The sequence below is a fragment of the Phymastichus coffea genome, unplaced genomic scaffold, assembly GCF_024137745.1.
Source record: "Phymastichus coffea isolate CEN01 unplaced genomic scaffold, Cenicafe_Pcof_1.1 PCOF00024, whole genome shotgun sequence".
NCBI classification, from domain to species: domain Eukaryota; kingdom Metazoa; phylum Arthropoda; class Insecta; order Hymenoptera; family Eulophidae; genus Phymastichus; species Phymastichus coffea.
This window is the reverse complement of record NW_026706835.1, coordinates 1,906,943-1,928,344: the sequence shown is the minus strand read 5'-3', so window position 1 is coordinate 1,928,344 and position 21,402 is coordinate 1,906,943. Positions and strand designations below refer to the sequence as shown.

Here is a 21,402-nt window from a genome sequence, read left to right as displayed (position 1 = left end):
AGGTTACCACTTCAGAAATCATTGATAAAATCCATGATACGATGATGGCTGACAGAAGAATGAAGGTGCGTGAGATTGCTAGTACTGTAGGCATCTCGAGCGAACGGGTACATAATATTTTGCACCAACATTTGGACATGAAAAAGCTATCCGCTAGATGGGTGCCGCGATTGCTCACGATTGACTAAAAACGAGATCGTGTGAAGTGTTGCAAGAATGGTTTGCAGCTGTTCCAGCAAAATCCGCAAGACTTTAAGCGTCGTTTCATCACTGTAGATGAAAACAGGATACATTACTACACTCCTGAGACCAAAGAATAGTCTAAACAATGGGTTACCAAGGGGGAATCTGCTCCGAAAAAGGCGAAGACAATTCCTTCGGTCGGGAAGGTTAAGGCGACTGTCTTTTGGGATTCGCTAGGAATAATCTTCATCGACTATCTGGAAAACAGTAAAACCATTACAGGCGAATATTATTCATCGTTATTGGATCGTTTGAAAACCGAGTTGCTAGAGAAACGTCCACGATTGGTCCACAAAAAAGTCCTCTTCCACCACGACAATGCGCCAGCTCACGCCTCAGCAGTTCTGGCCGCAAAACTGATGGAGATAGGGTTCCAACTCGTTTCACATCCCCCCTATTCTTCAGACTTAGCTACGTCGGACTACTATTTGTTCCCTAACATGAAAAAATGGCTGGCGGGGAAAAGATTTTATTCAAACGAGGAGGTGATTGCAGAAACGAATGCCTATTTTACAGACTTGGACAAATCCTATTATTTGGAAGGGATTAACAAACTAGAGCAGCGTTGGATGAAGTATATAAGCCTAAAAAAAGACTATGTTGAAAAATAAAAAAGATTTATTAAAAAAAATCAAGCAGTTTTTATTTTTGCACGGACTTTTCAAACGACCCACGTAAAAGCTGGTTAAGCGTTTGGGCAGATCCGAAAATATCCGCTAGATTTTCTAGTAATTCATCAAGAGTTCCAAAATTAATCCCAATTACTGTATCTCTAGCTTCTCCTTCTAATTTTAACCTTACCAATTTCACCAAGTTACCTTCTATTGGTTTCGGGATCATTGCCAAGACTTCTTTGCATCCTTCTGCAAATCGAGTCCATTGATCAAGTCTCCCATCAAATCGCGGAATAACATTCAGTGCGTCTTTCAGTGACATAACCTGCCCGTGAACGGTGGGCATTTCCTCTTTTTATCGTTTTCACTCATTTTAATAGTTTGTGAATTATTACTTGGTGGGATATCTACAGTAGATTGTGGCTTCTGTCTTGGACTCTTAACTTTCTGGTTTACATCTATTGGTTGGTATTCAGTTACAAATTTATCGAGAGAATCTGAATTAATCTCTCTCGAGCCTGGGCTAATTAACTTTTGGTTTAGATCCTGATTGGTTCCTCTAGGTGTTGTCGAAGCACTTCTTATACTGTCGCGATCTTCTAATTGAGTTAAATCATTGGTTGATCTTTTCAAACTACTGGATTTTACTGAAATGATCCAAGTAAGTCCTCTAACTTTACTGCGCGTAAGGCATTGGTTATCACTTATTAAGGTAAATAGGGCAGATTATACTTTGAGCGAAAGCTTATCAAATAAATAGCACAATTCTTGGATTTAAAATCAAAACTGTTAGTAATTACACTTAAAACTCTATTATGTTATTTAATAATTTTATGGGATTTCGCAAGATTTTTGCTTAAAACACTATTCTCAAGCTTAAAGCTGAGAAGTTGGGCAACTTGATTATTTAGGCGATGCAAATAAGCGAAGTCGGTTTCTACAGTCTTATCTAATTCGTCTACTCTATCCTTAAGAATATTTTCACGTTTAATATTTAAATTGATTCCTTTTTTATGTGATTCTAAAACTTCAGCGATTTTCACAAGCTTAACTTGGATACTAGGTAATCTATCAGTCAAAATATTATTTATGTTATCAATTATCTCAATTTGTTTATCTACCACTTCATGGCCATCTACCGTTATTTCTTCAAGTAGGACATTATTAACCGAAATTTCTGGTATTCTAAGTAGCGGGATCATTTGGAGACTTTTAAAATACGAGGAATAAGAGAGAGGTTAAAATTCAATTTGTAGATTTTATTGCCATTAATTCATTCTCCTTTTTTATATATAGAAACTTTACAAATCAAGTTCTTTTTTCATTTTATTAATTTCTTCTCGAGTTTTCTGTATTTCTTTTTCTGTATCTACAATCTGTTGTTCCAACGAAGTTGTTGATTTTCCAAGGTTTTTTGATTCTACAGGTCTCGCTCGAAGTAAGGTGTGCCGGATTTGAATATATTTCTTCTGATCCTTCTTAATAACAATTTTTCGATGTCAGTAATGGGTGCTATGTTTAAATTTACTTCTTTCAACTAACAGTCCTTCTGCACGTTCTTACGCGGTATTTCGAAGTTGTCGGAGAAGTCACTGATACAAGAAGAGCAATATTCGGGATTGTTACCGTGGGTGCAAATCCTTTCTCGAATATACGAGTACTCTAATTTTTCTTCGATCGTTTTTGGAGCTTCTGCTATCGTTTTTGGATGTGATGCGGGTGCTAATGGCTCGGAAAATACAGGCGACGTTTGTGATAAGTTGCCGAACGAGAATCTATATTTTTCGTAGATTTCTTTACTAAGGCCGTCAGGGTGATTTTGAACAGCTCTGGCGCGAGCTTTCCTTTTATTCTTCGGTAATCGTTTTTTTATAAATCCGGAATTCACTAAAAAAATTCAATATTTGGCATACGATAAGGAAAAATTTCTCGAATAGGTTATTAATTAAACCCTAAATTTTGTATTTTCTTTTTATACTAGTTTTCCTACACACACACAGAGATCCTTTTTATAAAATATTAGGCTGAACGGGCTGAACAGATTGAACGAACTGGAAAAATCTTGAACTAACTAAACAAATTCGAAAAAATTGCACGAACTGAGTGAATTAGAGAAACTAGAAAAATCTGAACGAACTGGAAAAATAACTGCCTAATTTTCTTAAAGAGCTTCCTTTTATACTTTTCGCAAGAGACTCCCACTCTAAAATCCTTGTCATTTTTGGGCAGGAAGAACTCAAATTTTCTTGATTTAATTTGTTGGAAAATTTGGGGAGTGTCTCAAGCGTAAGCGAAATTCGAACCCTAATTGGCGGAGTGTGCGAGAGTGGCTTCATTCAAGTGTTTTGGGCCCTCTTCACACAGATGACCCTCTATGTACTATTATCATCTTTAATTATATAAACTAATTTTATCTAAATGTAATTGTGTGTGTGGTACTCTAATTTTACAAAAATATTACAAAATCTTACAAAATATTACAAAAATCTATAATAAAACTAAAGTATAGAACAAAAGTTAAGGATTATATTTATCTGAAAACAAACAAGATTTTAATAGTCTTAACTATTAATTAATTACCAAAAAGCCCTAAGAAATACTGAAAAATAAGAGTTAATTATAATGAATATAGTCATTAACTTTCGTTCAAGCCGTTCTTAAATTTTCTAACGCAAAGTTGAGTGTATTTAACGATTAAACACATAAAATTCGCAGTAAAAATCTTAATGAACACGGAAATATAATGAATTATTTCTATATTTCTATATTTATATTTATATATAAAATTAAAACTATCCGAGCAATAAAAAAAACTATTAATCAAAATAGTCCTTGTTAATTACTTGAAAGTTACTAGCAATAGATAAGTCTCGCATATTTTTAAGAAATCTGCAGGCAAATGTGCTTCCTTTAATTTAAAAGAAATTAATAAAATTGAGAATAAATTATTTAAAATAAAATAACGGTATTGTCGGTAGTATGCACATGTGCGTTGCAGATTTCTATTTTCCAAAGATGTTCGCAATCTGGCTACTCCGGATGGCGCGGTCGTAAACTCGCTCTGATTGTTCCAAACATCCGAAAATTGCCAGATGCGCGAGACGAAAACTGCCGTTCACAGAAAAAATAAATTTTCTTTACTCAGCTGTACGCAATTTTTCATCCTAATTTACGAGCTAAGTGTGTGGCCTGTTTTTTTTTCCATTTTTTTGAGCAGCCGTTACATTAAGTATATGAAAATCAATTAACTATGCTGAAATAATGTAGGGAAATAAAGTTTTTGTCAAACGTAATATTTGTATATGTTGTATTTGGAATTAAAATGTTTAATTATTTTTACCGTTCAGTAAATTTCATTTATTAATAATCGTTATAATAAAATGAAAAAGAAATAAATTTTTTCATATAAGACGCCTTTTTTATGAATAACATGAAATATACAATGACTTATACACATCTGAAAATTAGAAAATCATTGATTGTAATTCTTTTTTCTAACTAACTTCAAATACCATATTAAAAATGTTGTTATTTGATATAACATAGAGATTTACAAATTATATTTTAAGATATTTTCTTATGAAAAAATTTTCATACGAACAAGTGATATCTCGAGTAGTCCCTGCTTGCTTACAATCGGTGGAACGTTGATTCTGTGTACAACTTTTATTAATAACAAGACTATAGTATATACACATAACAACTGGATATAATACATTTATAAATCATAATTTTATTTTTTTCTTGATCGTGCTCAGTCTGGAATCTGAAATATTAAAAAAATTGAAATTTAATATGTTACGAATCGAAATGGTTACTACAAAATATTTGTTCACTCCAGGAATTGACGTGCAATTTATTGTAATATATACTGTAACGAGCCGGGTCGTTACAGGGAAAAATCCGCTGAATAGAGAGCCAGCGCGTGCCATGCGCGGGCCAGCTGCGCAGAAAACCGTGCGCGAGCGGAGAGAAGAGAGAGAGGACAGTGAGAGGTGAGGGTAGGTAGGAGGGACATTCACGTGTGAACCGGCAAAAAGAGCAGAGTGATACAAAGGAAGGACACTAGGTACGAGAGAAAGAAAAGATAGGAAAAGGTAGCGGAATCGGAGGTGAGATCCGACAGGAGCACTGAATCAAAGACGAGAGGAGCGAGTGCCGTCGCCCAAGTGACACAAGAGTTAACAAGTGTTGCGGGGACCGAAAGAAGGAAGTATCTCCTGGACGACGAAAGCCGGCACGTGAGCTCGATAACCGGAGAGTTAGCAGCTGAGTTTCACGCCGGACTATAGCGAGAAGAAGTGAGTAATCTCACCGACGTATAATTATCTGCGGAAAGATTGCGTTAGATTAAGCGTCCGCGAGTAGGCCCGCATACCTCTTTCTCTCTCTCTCTCTCTCATACGGCAAAACCCGACGTGTTGTAACTGCGCGGCGCAGCGGTGCGTCACTCGGAAAAGCTCTCGGCCTCTTTCTTCATGGAATGTAAATCAAGCGCTAAACGAATAAAGGGCATCCGCAACTAATCGGCCGCCTTATTCACTGACGTGGGCAGAAGCACACGTGTCCCCTCTGCCCAGCCACCCGAACCCATCGACTTCCCCGCGTGAGCGGTGCGCCGAGCACGCATTCGACGAAGCAGTCGGCACCACAGCCGGGAGGCAAGCCTTCCTTCAACGAAGTAGCGGTTAACTTCGCAACGTGGGAGCGACGGTGACTTATTTTGTCAACGGATACCGATTTATCACTCAGATAAATCACAACCGTTACAATACTTTTTTATTATAACTATGACTTTTATCAATTTTAATTGTCAGTATATCATTTTCTTTGTACGTCATCACTTTTGTTTTTTGATTCCATAAGAGATAGTTGTAATTGAAAAAATTCACACTTAATTTTTGAATTAAATTTTGTTGTATGATTATTTCAGATAATCGTTGCTTACATACGTTATTTCCATTTTAATCATTAATTATTAATTATCTTTTGAACAGATTATCCTTTGTTTTAATTTTTTCAATATCATCGATTTTGATGCTTACCCCTACATCTGAATAATATAAAATAATTCATGTCAATTACACATAAATTACATAAGTATTTTGGATAACGTTTAAACTATAAATATTACACTTTTTATTTTTTTGAAGAAATTTTTTCGCGATGAGAATATACGAAAAACGTCCTCGTTACAAATGTTATACAGTACGAATACCCGCGATTCGCCGACATCAGGAATCTGAAAAAGTAAAGAAGGAAAGAAACCAAATGAATTAAAAACTTCCCTTCTATATGTAGAGCTACTTTATTATTTTCCGTCCTCCAGGGCCTACATCACTTTTTGGCTACACCTGGCGCTCGATGTTTCGAGTAGCGCCAGTGTGTAGCCTTCCTCAGGCACCGCTCGGAGTTGGTCACCCCAGGCTCACCACAAATATAGCAGCCCCTCAGCTACGATCAGTACTGAGCTTCCCGATCGTTTTGGGTCTGCTCAGTAGAACGAGGGGACTCCAGGGCGCTGACTCCCTGGGAGGCGGTGATCGTAACTCCTCCCACCGTGGCGGTCGCACGGCCATCCTGCGACCTGACCACGATTGTGGTGTAGGAAGCCACACGCCCGTCCATGTGGACCGTGAGCATCGGCCCAGCATCAGTAGCTCCCGGGGCTCTTTTCTCCTGAGCGGTCGCCGGGAGCGCTCGGGGGACTCCTGTCCATTATTCACCCGCAGCAGGGCCTCTCCGTAGACCGTCCCGCGTTAAGCCATCTCTGCCCAATTCTCGAGTAATTCTTCTGCGCCCTGGCGGTTCAGGAAGCGTCTCAGGTGCTCCTGCACCTGTGACTCGAGGTCCGCTGCGAACCGCCAGACACTCTCCACCTCGTTGATCCTCAGACGCACGTGTCTGAAGTCGAGGAGGAGAGTTGGCTACTTTGGGTTACGGGGGTGATTGCAGACCCAGTGCGATGCCCCACAGGTTTCCCTGGGTCCTGGGCACTGGCTCGTACTGTCTGACGTCTGGGGTACGCTGCACTTGAGGATCTGTACCCCCTGGTCCACGATGGACTTGTGACACTCGACATTATCATGGTCCTCTGTCTGAGTCGAAGCGTCCCTGGAAGCCTTCTTCGGGGCGACCCACGTTGCATCCCGGAGAAAGTTCGCCACCGATCCGTTGTGGTGCTCCCTTCAGGTGGCCCCCTCTCCAACTGGACCCTGGCGAAGTTCTGCAGATTCTATAAGCTACGTCTCATGAGGGCCCAGCTGCAGATCCAGCAACATCTTCATGACCACCTCGAAGATTTCTTCCTCGACGACGATTCTCAGGTCCATCTGTAACAATCAAAACAAATCAAAATTTTTGATGAAATTCCCTGCACGAAGAAAAAATCCTATTAACGCCGCATCCCACCGAGCCCTCGTCGGTTACCGTTCGGGTTTATCGGCCCAAGCGTCTTTTGCATGACGGGCACGATCTTTCGAGGCCTACCTCTCCCTCTAGATTTCTTTAAGGGAGAGTTATCGCCTCTTGCTTGACCGGTGTCCGTCTCTAGGACCTTCCTTGGTTGGGGTAGATATCGGTAAATCCGACGGCTGCTAATTTGATCCGCTCGCTCGACAAATCCCCCCACGGAACTTCGCACGCTTTCGCGGATTCGGTCGCCTCCAATGGCTGTTCTTCGTGCGGCTCGCGAAGATTGATGACGGTCGCTTCCTCGCTTTCCTCTTCATCCCCCGGATCGTAATACGGCTTAAGGCCATTGGCATGGAAGAGCTCGGGCAGGATCTCTAGCTGGTTACCCAGTCTGTGTACGTGTTGGAACCACAAACCTCTTCAATCATGTACGGACTGGCGTATTTCGGCGCCAATTTGGCTACAATGCCTTGGGCAGCTGAGGAGAAAATCCTGTTTCTCTTCCATACCTCATCTCCGACCATAAACTTCGGTTGCCGTCTTTTCCGGTCGTAATAAGCCGCTTGACGCATCACTTCCTCCTGTGACTTGGAGTTGGCCCGCTCCCATAAATTAGGGAGCTTCTCCATATGTTGAGCCCAATCTACCACAGGTTGACTCTCCGAACACTCAAGGGCCTGCTGATCTTCGGATCTTCTGAACGTCAAAGAACAGCTGACGCCCAAAGATGAGCATCGCAGGACTATATATATCCGGTGGCGCTATGAGTTGCCGAGTTCAACGGGAATTTGAACTCTGACAGGTACTTGTCCCAGCTCGTATGATCACGGCTCACATACAACGTGATCATGATTTTGAGCGTCCCGTTAACTTACTCTGTGGGATTCGCTTGGAGATGATACACGGGAGTCAAGGCGCGCTGGAATCCGTTCATCTGGAAGTATGAATCGACTTCCTGATTCTTGAACTCGGTTCCGTTATCCGACAAAAATACCTCTGGTGCGCCAAACCTAGTGACAATCCGCTAGTGTAATTCCCTTGCAATCGTTTTCCCATTGGCATTGCGTATCGCAATGCACTGTACCCAGGGAGTAAATAGATCTACAAAGACTAGGACGTATGCAAAGTATCAAACGTAAAGGCGAATACACATATACTCATATGTGTAATATAGTGTAAGTATAGTGTAACGGGGTGGTTATCCTAAAAAATGAGAAACTTATTAACGCACAAACTCCCACGATGCAGAGCTAACCGCCGCTCCGTTAAACACGTATGGTTATACGTGTATTCGCCTTTACGTTTGATAATTTCGTTTCAGTGTCTTCTTTTCAACCGAGTTGATCTCACCTTAAGTCACTTGACTTGTGACACTCGATCTATCGTATCTTCAGTGTGAATGACCCAATGCTTAATCCGCCTAATCCCCGAGGGAAAATCAGATTAAAACTTAAGCCTTTATAGATCTATTAACTATTACGAAAAGATATGACGTAAACGGCGAATAAAATTAATAAAGTTTAATTAATGAAAACTAGTATTTTATGGGCCGAAAGACTAAGGCACGCGAATAGGATTTACAATTATTGATTATAATTTAGTGAGAGAGAGAGAATTCGAATTTTGCCGCGAAATCTAACGCTCGGCGCGAATACAAAAAATTACGCTCGCGATAGACAAAATACTGTCGAAAGTATTTTGTCGCGCTGATAAAGGGAGGTGTACCTATCCTGCGGTACAATTACGGTGATCAGCCGTAATTGTTGAAGAATCAATGGTACTCCTCAAATAGATCAGCTGCACTGCCTCGCTCTCAAATCTGCTGCTGCATTTGTTTCTGCTGCTGCTACTGCTTCCTCGCTACACTCACGCATGTATCAAAATCCCAGGAAAACTTTGTATTTAAAAAAACGGCAAATAACTGTGTAAACTTATTGGCGGTACTCTCACAAAAGCAGCTAAGGCTTAACTGCCTATTTTCCAATTCTCGCGCGCCCTCTCTCTCTCTCTTAGTTGTTCGAATTAACATCACGAGTATACGAATCGCGAACGGATTGATTAATCGAATCGACTACCGTTGCAATAGGTTTATTAGTTTTTTTTTCTTTTTTAATATTTTTTTAACTTCTTTTTGAAAGTATAATTTATGAATATGTCTGAATATAAATATTCTCATACCTTTAAGTCTATTTTATTCAATTTGAAATATGCTGTTAATGGTAGTTTATATATTTTTATTGATTCTTCATTTCTTTCTTCAAAATAGATAATTTGTTGATTTTCTTCGTATATAGTTAAACGATGTATTACAAGTGAAATATCATGTAATGGATACTCTAGTAGTCTATGCATAGCTTCCGGTGGACATAAATATCTCGTGTTTATATAATGCCTAATCTCTGAGAAGATTTTGTACCACCGATAAAAGTTGCTTTGGTCCAAGGTAGCTTCACCATATGCCTCATTCAACATTCGGAATGCGCACTTTATTTTGTTTTCCACACAAAATTTGATACAGATTCTTTGATCCATTGTTTAGAATAGGTAAAAATCGAATACGAGCCAAAACGTCCAAGCAAAACAGCTGTCAAACACTAACTAAACATGCAAAATGGTCGACCTATTCAGCATAAGTAAGGGACATGAGTACCAACATAACACTACAAAAAAATAAAAAATCAAATTTACGTAGCCCGCGGAAATTCAAAATTCGCGATACTTTTTTAACAGACCTCATATATTTTATGTCTTTTGTTTCTCCGCAAAAATTATATTAAGATTCTAATTATTTATCACGTTTTTATGAACGCACGAATTGAAATTGAAAAATAAATATTAATTTCTTAACAAATGTTTTATAAGTTATTTTTTATATAATGTTACTAATAATGTGAAAAAGAAATTTGAAAAAAAAAATTTATTTATTAAATGTATAATGATAATAAAAGAATCAATGTAAATTCATGCACACATAAAGAGATATAGACAGCTACAAGAACGGATGCGAAGGCAGCTAACGCAGCGACCTGAATACATGAATGCTGAAGGCTCGATTTCTAACACCGCGGCAATACTAATAAGCGACAAGAGAGAGACAGACACACAGCGACTTGCTTCGGATGCTTTGATAGAGTGCGCGAATGGGGGAATGCTTCACTAATTCTTAGCGTGCTGAAAATCATCTGCTGCCCCCCTACTCTCTTTATCTTTCTCCCCTTTCTTACCATATTTATAACTCATGTGGCGTCGATTTACTAAAATGCTTAGAAATGTAGCCTTTGGCATTGATGTCGCCGTCTGTGCCTTAGGTGTCGTCACAGCCTTAACAACGGTCGCTATCACTCTCGTAGCTATCTCTGAGTTACGCGAACATAAATATATACTTATTATTGCTATATGTTATGCAAGGGTGAACGTTATATTTGCGCACTCGGCTCGTCAGGGAGACTGCCCGCGGGGACAGTGCCTACCTGCCATAAAGGTAGGGCACGCATCACGTACGAAGAGAGAAAAAGAAATAGAAAGAGTGAGTCGAAGGTAGAACTCTCGACGATACGCACGTATTTTGGTCTGCCTCGCGTAATATACTCGCTTAATACGAGATAAATCGCCGGCCGATTTCACGTGAGCTTTAAAACCGCGACGTGATAATTGTGCGCGTATCACGAATAACTTGTAGACGAACGAACGTTGCGTGCGCGTAGCAGCGGATAAGATAGCGGCGCCCGCATCTGCAACGTATTAGAAGTAAATACAGTCGCACAGGCCGCATTTTGTAATTGAACCGTAAACTAATAAATGATACCACTGTGATAACTAAGAACAGCCTAATCCAATCATTGACTATCCTTAAGAAGCGCCCATTCCCACATTCGTATATTCACAAAAGTCTTTGTGCTTGAGCACCCATTTTTAGCTAGTGGAATACAACTATACTTCTGAGCGAAGCTGAAGTTGTCTAATATAGACAACGGCAGCAATCAACGGAGACTTCGCCCAGAAGCAAGGGCTCACGCCCAAAGTAAGGTCGCGGTGCGAGGTTCAACATAAAGGACGGGTTTGTGATGGGGGGGGGGGGGGGGGGGTAATCCTCGACAAAGGCACAGAGCGCCGTTAAAGCGAACGCCACTGTGTAATGTCACGGCAACGCTCCCACAGCTCGCGCTTTTCTTTACGCATACGAAGAGGTTCACCCGCAAACTGCCTGGCAGAGGCGTCAAAGGTTAGAAGTGTTTCGTGTGCTCGGCGATTTTCTTCTATCGAAAAGAATGGAGCAAAGCGTTTGCATTAAATTTTATGTGAAAAATGGAATCCAGTGCTCTAAAGCTTTTGAAATGTTGACAATTGCATACGGTGAGTCTACTCTGAGTAAAAAAAATGTGTATAAGTGGTATAGTATAAGCTGTTCCAAGAAGGCAGAGAGGATGTCGAACATATCAACAACAGATGAAAAGGTTGAAACAATGAAAGAAATTGTGATGGAAAAAATCGTCGAATCACCATCAGAGAAATTGCAGAAGATGTTGGCATATCGGTTGGCTCATGCCATGATATTCTTTCGAATATTTTAGTCATCAGACTTGTGTCAGCGAAATTAGATCTAAAAGTGCTTAATTTTGATCAAAAGAACCATCTCATGACCATCGCTCAGGAAATGTTAAATGACGTCAAACCTCCTAATTAACCGGATTTGGCTCTCAATGACTGTTTTCATTTCCTAAAACTTAAGAAACCCATGAAAGGACATCAATTTTCAACGGTTGAGGATATAAAAACTGCATCGCTGAAAGAACTCAAAGCTATACATCAAAATGATTATCCTAAGTGCTTCGATGATTGAAAAAAGCGCTGGCATAAGTGTATTATATTTAACGGGGATTACGTTAAAGAAGACAACATAAATATTTTTTGAGAAAACCATAAAGTCATCTTACTTTTTGAACACCCCTCATATTATAGAATTATATGTTAATGTGGCTATATTCTTCGATTAAAAATGTTAATGATTATTATTGGAATTTTTTTTTTTTTTTTTTTTTTTTTTTTTTCGTTGTATTTTAACGTTGCGAATTTCAGACTCATTAAAATTTTTGATCAATCAAAAGTTGTGAGCTGAAAACGCGAAGAGCGTAGTGAAATTACCCTTTAGGCATTAAAAAATTCATTAGGAGTAGTTCTCGGTCGTTCCAAGTATCCAAACTTTTTCTAAGGATATAGGAATGTTTAAGTTACAATATAAAACATATTAGCGTATATGAATGCATTAAAAAATTCATTAAAGGTAGTTCCCGGTCGTTCCGAGCAGGGATATTTTTTTACTGCTATGTAGTTGTTTAAACTTTAATTTGAAACGTACTTCCGTCAATAATTTTTGAACAATAAAAAATTGTTAGCTGAAAACGCAAAGTTCTAGCGATATCAGCGTATACGGAGGCGTTAAGAAAAATCCTTTAGGGATAGTTGCATGTCGTTCCAAGTATGTATACTTTTTCTGAGGGTATGTAAACATTATGATCTGACATGTTGTATACCATAGTATACTATGGACTATAAGGGTTATTTTAAAGGAAAGAAAAGAGTACAGTAACTTTTTAACATCGTTATACTTGTATTGACGCCTCGAACCAATATATTAAGTCGCCTTACTTAATTTCGATTTTCGATTTTTTCGTTCACTATAATATATGTGCAGAATCCGTATAGAATCCGTATGGAAACCGTATGGTTCCCTTTACAATATCTGTACGTTTTCCATACGATATCCGTACGGTTGTCGTACGGATTTTTTTCCAAAAAAAACCGTACTTCTTCCGTATGGTTTTTGTACGAATTTCGAGTAATTTTCGTACGCAATCCATACGAATTCTGCATAATATCTGTATAAATTATGCAAAGATAAACTGAAATTTGAAAATTATTTATTTTCATTTTTACCTATTTGATCTTATAAATAATTAGGATATCAGAAATTAATAGAACTGAATAATTAGAGGTAATTAACGCATCATTTTATTTATGCATATGTAATGAAAACAATCATATGTTATTTAGTTTACAAATATATAATGCAGCTTTCTATTTGGCATTAATGATTATATTAGAATAATTGTTACAAAACTGGCATACAACTTTATAAAACATATAATAATATTAACGATTATTAAAATACTTCTATACCTTTCTTTCAGTAATCAAAATACTTATTTAAAACAATGTGTTGATAGAAAGAAGAATCAATGTATTCTTCAATGAAACTGGCAAAGAACGTAATATAATTAAGTTACGTAAAGAAAAATGATTATAAATTTTTTATTTAGCTATCTACTCATAACTCATTGATTAAAAACTGAATAGAATTTTTTTTTTTTTAAACTAGAGTAGTAGTTGTACTTATTCATCATCTGCAGTGGTTCGATTACGATTACGAATAAAATTTTTCGATTCCATGTAGGCAAAGGTACCTACCTTTGCCTGGTTTCTTCTGCTGATACTTCTCGAATTCCGATATTTTTGCAGATAAAATTATCCTTGTCTTACTCAGAATTATGTATACCGGTCTCTCACTTAAGGGGTCATTCTGGCTCTTGCGCAAAAAAAGGCTATTTTTGTGAATTTTTTCTGAAGTTATTTATTATATTGATATAAAAGTTTTTGGGTTTGATAAATACAGTCTGGAAGTACAAAAAAAATTTTTTTTTATTATTTGAAATATTTTTTATACACCATAATGGCTGGCAAACGTGACCCCTCAAAAAGCAGGTATGCTCGTGGCGTGACGCAAAACTAGATCACAGTTCATCTGAAACAAAAAAAATTAAACGTTTTAGATTCGGTATGTCAGTGGCTATTGCACTTACTAACAGAATTAATTTTTTTCCATAAATAACAAAATGGCGTTAAATTTTCGAAAAAAAAGAAAACACGTGTTTTTTTCCGATATTTTTTGCAAAAAAAAATAGTTTAAATTAATATTTTAAGATTCTCGCTTCGCTCAGGCGTAAACGCCACACGAAACAAGAATCTACTTTCCCGAACATGTGCCGTACCGTATTTTTTGATACGACGTGTGGAAAGTGCGATTTTCAACGCACGTTTTCTGTCGAGCGTGCGGGAAAGACGCACTTTGCGCACGAAGTGTCGAAAATTTCTTATTTTCAAATTTAAAACTTCATAACTGTTAAACAAACCTGTTCATCATTCCGACCATCAACAGTAAAACGTTCAAAGACTAACCGCTCTTAAGGGGTCCCGTCATCAGAGTCAGAATCCTGTGATGACGTCATCTGAAATCTGTCCTGATCACTTTTGCATTGTATCTTTTCTAAATGAGAAAATTTTGCAAGTTTTGATGGACGTTTTAATGTTGCTCTTCTACTCTTTTTACGTTGTCTTTGTGTCTGATTTAACCCTGAATACATTGGTCGACTGTTTTCATCATCAGAGCTGTTATCGAGAACTGTTTTTCAAGCAAAAGAATCTTTAAGATCTGAAAATTAATTTATGTATAAATTATTCGAATAAACATATGAAAGATTCAGTATACTATTTATATTTCTTACTATTTTCTCGTGGGTGCTTCTGGATTCCATTTATAGGTCTAAGAGGAAGTCTTGTTTGTTGAGGAGCTGAAGTATTACATACCAGCAATTCTGCCAATCAACGCTTCATTGTCAGTCTTGTGCAGTACAATTGTTGTGTAAGAGTAGATTATTGTCGTTTAAGGATATAGTCCGGGAGCCCGTTGCACTTTTACTTTGATCATTTTAGCAAAGCTCTTATTTACATATATGATAGATCTTACCGTGGTAGTAAGTGAAACGATCGTTAGCTGGTAATCTAGTGGTGGATATGATAACAGGGTAGCTACCCCTATGTTAGTTAAAATAAAGTAACTATCATTATAGATTTTCATACCATTGATTTTATTAATTTCTGATATCCTAATTATTTATGTAATCAAATAAGTAAAAAATTGAAAATAAATTATTTTTAGATTTCAGTTTATTCTTACATAATTTATACGGACGTTATACAGAATTCGTACAGATAACGTACGAAAATTACGCGGAATTCGCACAGAAACCGTACGGGAAATGGACGGATATCGTACGGAAAACGTACAGATATTGTAAAGGGAACCATACAGTTTCTGTACGGATTCTATACGAATTCCGCATATGTATTTCTAGTAAGGTGTGAACGTTCGAAATTTCAACCTTATATATAGAGTTATATTCATAAATTTTGTTATGAATCAAATATTTTCAATTGCTATATTGAATAGATAAAAGTTTTTGCCGTTATTGTTCAAGTATGCATGCTTAATCAACTTCTAGTGATATCAAATACAACATCATTATATAACAATCATATCAGACATTTGCTATAATACAGGAAACTAAAAAAACATGAATGTAAAGAGAAAAATTTTTTCATAAAAATCAGTTTATTTTTCAAAAATTCAAATAGGCTTTCTTTCAACCATGATTAAGCTCATGACCATGTGACCATATGAAAATATAATTAAGAATGGCCTCTTGATCGTGATTGTCACTTTCATGTGACAAATCATGGTTTCTAGTGTCTTGTAGAAATCAGATTTTATTTCTAAAGATTAATTATATCTATGTGTAAATTGTTGCATACAGTTGTGCAGATTGATAGCAGTGATTTTTTCAACTTTCTCTTGGATTAGATTATATAAATATACTGTTCTAATATACGAAATGTGTACAAATAAATGGTATATAAATATAGATAATTACAATATTCATGTCAATTTTATTAGGCTCATTTCATCAAGTATAAAAAACATTCATTTCTATAATATTTGAAAGAAAACTTTCAAGAATTTTATTTCATCAAATTTTATAGCAATTGATAAATAAATTTATTGTTAATATATACTTGAAATGGACTATGAATTTTAAATTTTTCTACAAACACATTAAATACAAAAAGAATTATTAATACAATTTATCGTGACAATTCTTAATAAAAAAATTAAAATTCTTGATTTAATTTTGGTCTATTAATTATCTTCACTCTGAATTGTACATGTTTTAGCTTACAAAAATATATGAAATTAGAAAAAAAGACCAACATAACTATCAACTGTTTAAAAAAAAAGATTAATATTTATGTTTTCAATCAAGTATTAGCTTTTTATCATGTGTATAATTGAAATGATTGTCAAACAATTTTATCCAAAGATATCATACTATACAAAAAGTATTTAAAAAACCTTTGAATTGGCCGTATCTCTTTTCCTTGCACCATGTCTATGCAACTTTGACAAATGTAAAATATAAAATCTATAACTTAAATTTCTATGCTTTCATTTTCATATACTTATTTTATTAAATTTGTTTGACAATTGATTCATACCTTACCAACTTTGTAATTATTGAAATAATTTCTTTTAAAACTGAGTAGTTGATTCCAAATGCTTGAAAACAACAAAAAATGTGAAAGGAAATAAGCTAAAATTAATTCAGTTTACTTTTAATGCACTGATTTATCAATTTATTTTTTTTAAGTATTTTATGATACGCATTATAAGTTAAACTTTTCATTAAAGATTATCCATTATGTCATTAAAGATTAGCATATATACATGCATATTGACGGAAGAACTTATAAGGAGCCTGCAGGATAAATTAAATATCATATTCAGTACTTGGTAATTCATTGCTTTAATATAAAATGTAACTAAAGGTTAAAAGTATAATAAAAAAGATGAAGTAAGCAATGTAAAAGGTAAAAATAGCACCACAATAATATTACTTAGTTTCATATTTTCTAATTAATATAGCTACAAACCCAAATTAAATCTCTTGATTGAAAAGAACAGATGATCCATCAAACTATTCATCCAAAAACTTGACGAATAAATTCTTCGAGACATTTTATTCTAAAAAAGTTTTATATACTTGAAAAAAGTTTTATATAGTTTAATTAACAGAAGTAAACATGCAGATGCGTATCATGTCGAGTCAAGATCAACCGATGTGACGACCAGTGTTACCGCATGAAAAATCTCTCCCAGCCCAGGCAGCTCACCCCACCCTGTCCAACCTGCATAATTAATGTAAATAAAAATAAAAATATACAATTCGAAAGGTTTTTAATTGCCCAACTTGATTGTCATTCGATTTATTTGCCCAACTCTAGTTTCTACGTAATAAATTAATAATAATCAGTTTACCACATGCAACTTCATACTTCAATATTTTTTTTATTATACATTATTTTTAACTTCCTGAAGTTCTAAAAAATTGCCCATGAGTAGATTTAATTTGCCCAGTCGACGAAAATTGCTAATGATTAATAGTTTATAAAAAAGATGTAAAAAAATACGATGAACCTATCGTTTGCGCGATTTACGCACCGCGCATGTGCCACTGTATATGGCAATGTGTATCATAAGGTTTATTCGATTAAGAGTTTCATCAGTGATCGGTATGGCAGAACGCAGCAGTTTTTCTATGCAATGTTGCCATACCCAGATAACACAGTGCCGGCACTATACCGTCAGAATGCGCCGGCACGGGACGTCCAAGTGTATCCGCATTCTGACGTCGTTCTGGAAGCACGCCGTGCCTTCCACGCCGTGCGCTCATTGTGCCTGCATTGTGACAGCACGCATGGTAACCATCGTTTGGCACGGCGTGCGGGAATTATGCCGACATTATGCCTTCCCGTTCTATTGCACGAAATGCTTGCAGAATGCACGCATTGTGACGGCATTTTGAAAAAAATTTATGCTGTATATTATTATTATTATATTATTATTATTATTATTAATGGTTTTTAAATAATAATACATATTTTGAAAATTTTATTTATTATTTTTTATTTTTTATGAACATTTAAATTATTAAAATATTAAAATAATTTATATCTTTATTTTTAGGGATAATATAATAAATAATATCAATATAAATAATACATATGTATAGTTCAGTCATTACGGTGTCCGAAAAAATAATAAAATATATATTTTTCCGAACACCCCGTTATTTTTACTTTCGTCGAGGAAGAACGCGTAAATAATAAGAAAAATAGTCTTGATTTATGAGAGGTATCAGAACAATGTTTATTAATAATTTTAATGAAAAAGCAGTACTTATTTAGTATTTGTTTATATCTTTTTTTCTAGTTATCGTATCGAGATAAGCCTTGCGGCATTAGATTTATGATAAAATTTAACACAAGGATTGATATTTATTAAAATTAAATTAATTTATTTTAACAACAATATCTTGCATTGTTTGCAGAAATATTAAAAATGATAAACGGTTATATACTGGATAAATGAATATGGTTGTGATAATGGTTATATACTGTATAAAGAAGACTAGTACATATAATCATTTATAATTTTTAACATTTCTGCAAACAATGAAAATTATTGTTGTTAAAATGAATTAATTTAATTTTGAAAGATATTGAACCAAGTAAAAAATGTTAACAGAAATCTCATATTGTAAGTCTTATTTCGATACGACAATTAGAAACATAGATGTAAGCAAATAAGTAAATAAAATGGTTTTTTGATTCAAATTATTAATAAACAATGTTTCGATACCACTCATAAACTAAAACTATTTTTTCCATTACTTATACATGTGCTAAACATGCGCTTTCAAGACCAATAGGAGTAGTATGAATTCCAGATACCCTAGAAACACTCTGATTGTAATTTACAATGCCGTCCATGTGTATCGGCAATTCGGGCTCCTTCTTCCCATCAGAGCCGAGTTTAGACCTTTCCCGACCCCTGGGCCAAAAAGACGGCGGGGCCTACTTAAGGCGGATGATTTGCCAAGAAATTTTCGAAATGATTTTCTTAAACTATTTGGGTGAAAAAAAAACAACATTTATATCCAATCTTATTTATTATTTTAGAACATTCTTTTTCTCTCGCTTTTATTTAAAAACATTTCTTTCTAATTTTTTTATTGACAAATTCTTCTATAATTTCTTTTAATATATATTTATTATATATATTTAATATTTATAATCTATTGTCTCTAATAATTCATTCTCAATACATAGAAGACTGTACTCATTCAAACGTTTTTGAGACATGGTAGTGCGGTGCTCGTCTTTAATTAATTTGAGTCTTAAAAAAGATCTTTCTCCACTAGCGCTGGTTGGCATAATACTCAACAAAATTCTTAGTGAAATTTCAACATTCGTAAAAACCTTAAAGAGATTCTGGTCATACATAAATTTGTAAATTTCACCGATGCACACTTTTCCTTTGAATTCAGCTTTGATTGACAGATAACTCTTGAAGTGAACAAACTCTGAAGCTATATTTGCGCTGTCCAAATCCTTTGGATAGTATTCACATAATTTCTCAGCTGATTTTTCAATCCCATTGTCATCTAAATCCAAAATATCTATAATGAAAGAAAATCTTTCCAACAAAATTTTGTATTGCTCACTTCTGCGAGATAATTCAGCTGACAGCTTATCGATTGCTACGAAGAAAACTTCGACTTTGAATTTTTCTTTCCCCTGTAAAACTGTATTTTCTGACGAGTTACTTGGATGCTCAATTCTGGTACTTATTCTTTTAGCGCGTTTATTCATGGTTTTATAGGTTTCAGTGCTTACTAATTTTTTAGCTTCAGCTTCGTAGTGGTCAAATTTCGTTCGCAAGCTTTTTACAAAAACTTCCAACGACGTAAGTAATTCTACAGTAACAGCCAGATGCGCACTCTCTTTTTGTAAGACTGTGGATGTTTTATTCATACGAGCTAATACTTCATTCCAGAAAATCGTGAGAAAAGTTGTTTCTATTTCATTCATTTTCCTGAGTAAACAGGAAGCTTGGTGCTGAGCATCTTTGTCCAACCTATCATCGTCTTTTAAGAGCGTCAAAGTTTCTATAACTTTAGGATAACCTTCTTTCAATGCATGAACAGCGTCTGCTCTTTCAGACCAACGCGTACCACACAATGCCTTCAATACTAAAGTTATATTTTGACAATTCAAAACATTCCATCGATACGGCGAAGCCGAGAGAAAAACGTACAGACCCTGTACATGGTTGAAAAATGATATCAGTTCAACGTGGCAAGAACATGAATGTACGCCAACTAAATTCAACGAATGGCAAGAACAACCAACAAAAACGGCTTCGGGACAGAGTACTTTAAACCTTGCTTGTAAGCCACTGTAGCAGCCAGACATATTAGGTGCATTATCGTACCCCTGTCCTCGACAATCAGCAATAGCGATGCCATAGTGATTTAAAAATCCGACTACGACATTAAATAAGTATTCGCCGTCGTGCTTTGTAATTTGTATGAATTGTAGAAATCGTTCGACTGCTTTTCCGTTTATAACGTACCGGACGACGAACGTTAGTTGATCAGTGTGACTTCTATCAACGGTAGAATCTACTGAGATAGAATAATACTTGGCAACTTTTAATTCCGTTATAATAAGATTTAGCAACTTCATTGCTAAAATTTCTGATAGTTCAGTAGCAATTGAATGAGACAAATAACTAGTCACTCCACTCCCTGCGTTTCTATACTTTTTTATGTGTTCCCTTAGTAGAGGGTTGTGTTTACTAATCAACTCTAACATTCCCAAGTAATTGCCATTGCTTTTGTCTCTGAATTTCTCACTACTGCCTCGAAGAGGGAGGCCTCTCGATGTTAAAAAAACGATTACGTCAACTGAAAATTCTAGAATACTTCTCCAATACAATTGTTCATTTGCAAATTGTTTTGCCAACTGAGAGTCAATACAATTGATTGCTTTTTTCCGTTCTAAGTAAGTCAGCATACTTTTTCTGTGGTCTATGCTGTTTTCGTGCTCTTTCAAAGCTTCATGAGCGTGTTTCCAGTCATTAAACCCTGTTATTGCGAAGGGTGAATTGCTGTCAGAAAAAAGACGACAAGAAAAACAATACACTCTACCGGAACTTGGAGAATATATAAGCCATTCGCGATCAACCAGTTCGCCGTTAGGAAGCTCTCTCTTAAAAGCACTCTTCGTGAGATAACGATTTTTTATTTTTTCGCCTTCTTGATATACGCGCAAGGATTTTCAAAAATCGTTCTCAATATTTTTATGAGGCCCCTGTCTAATCCAATAATCAACCATA

At 35.9% G+C, this 21,402-nt stretch overlaps 2 protein-coding genes across 2 annotated transcripts in view; both read right to left on the bottom strand.

Moving 5' to 3' along the window:
* LOC131675518 (BRISC and BRCA1-A complex member 2-like) overlaps nt 1-17,294 on the bottom strand; it is a 329,141-nt gene extending 311,847 nt beyond the window's left edge. Inside the window, exon 1 of the mRNA XM_058954530.1 lies at nt 17,094-17,294. Coding sequence (XP_058810513.1) covers nt 17,094-17,178 — 85 coding nt within the window. The 5' untranslated portion in view covers nt 17,179-17,294. The remainder of the gene's footprint in view (nt 1-17,093) is intronic.
* A 1,989-nt stretch (nt 17,295-19,283) lies between these two features.
* LOC131675517 (zinc finger MYM-type protein 1-like) lies at nt 19,284-20,750 on the bottom strand. Its single transcript, XM_058954529.1, has one exon. The coding sequence runs from the start codon at nt 20,748-20,750 to the stop codon at nt 19,284-19,286; it is 1,467 nt and encodes a 488-aa protein (XP_058810512.1).
* Nucleotides 20,751-21,402: the final 652 nt, after the last annotated feature.

Bases quoted from the DNA above. Each gene is read 5' to 3' on its own strand.
- LOC131675517 (XM_058954529.1), bottom strand. From the start codon at position 20,750: ATGAAGTTGCTAAATCTTATTATAACGGAATTAAAAGTTGCCAAGTAT.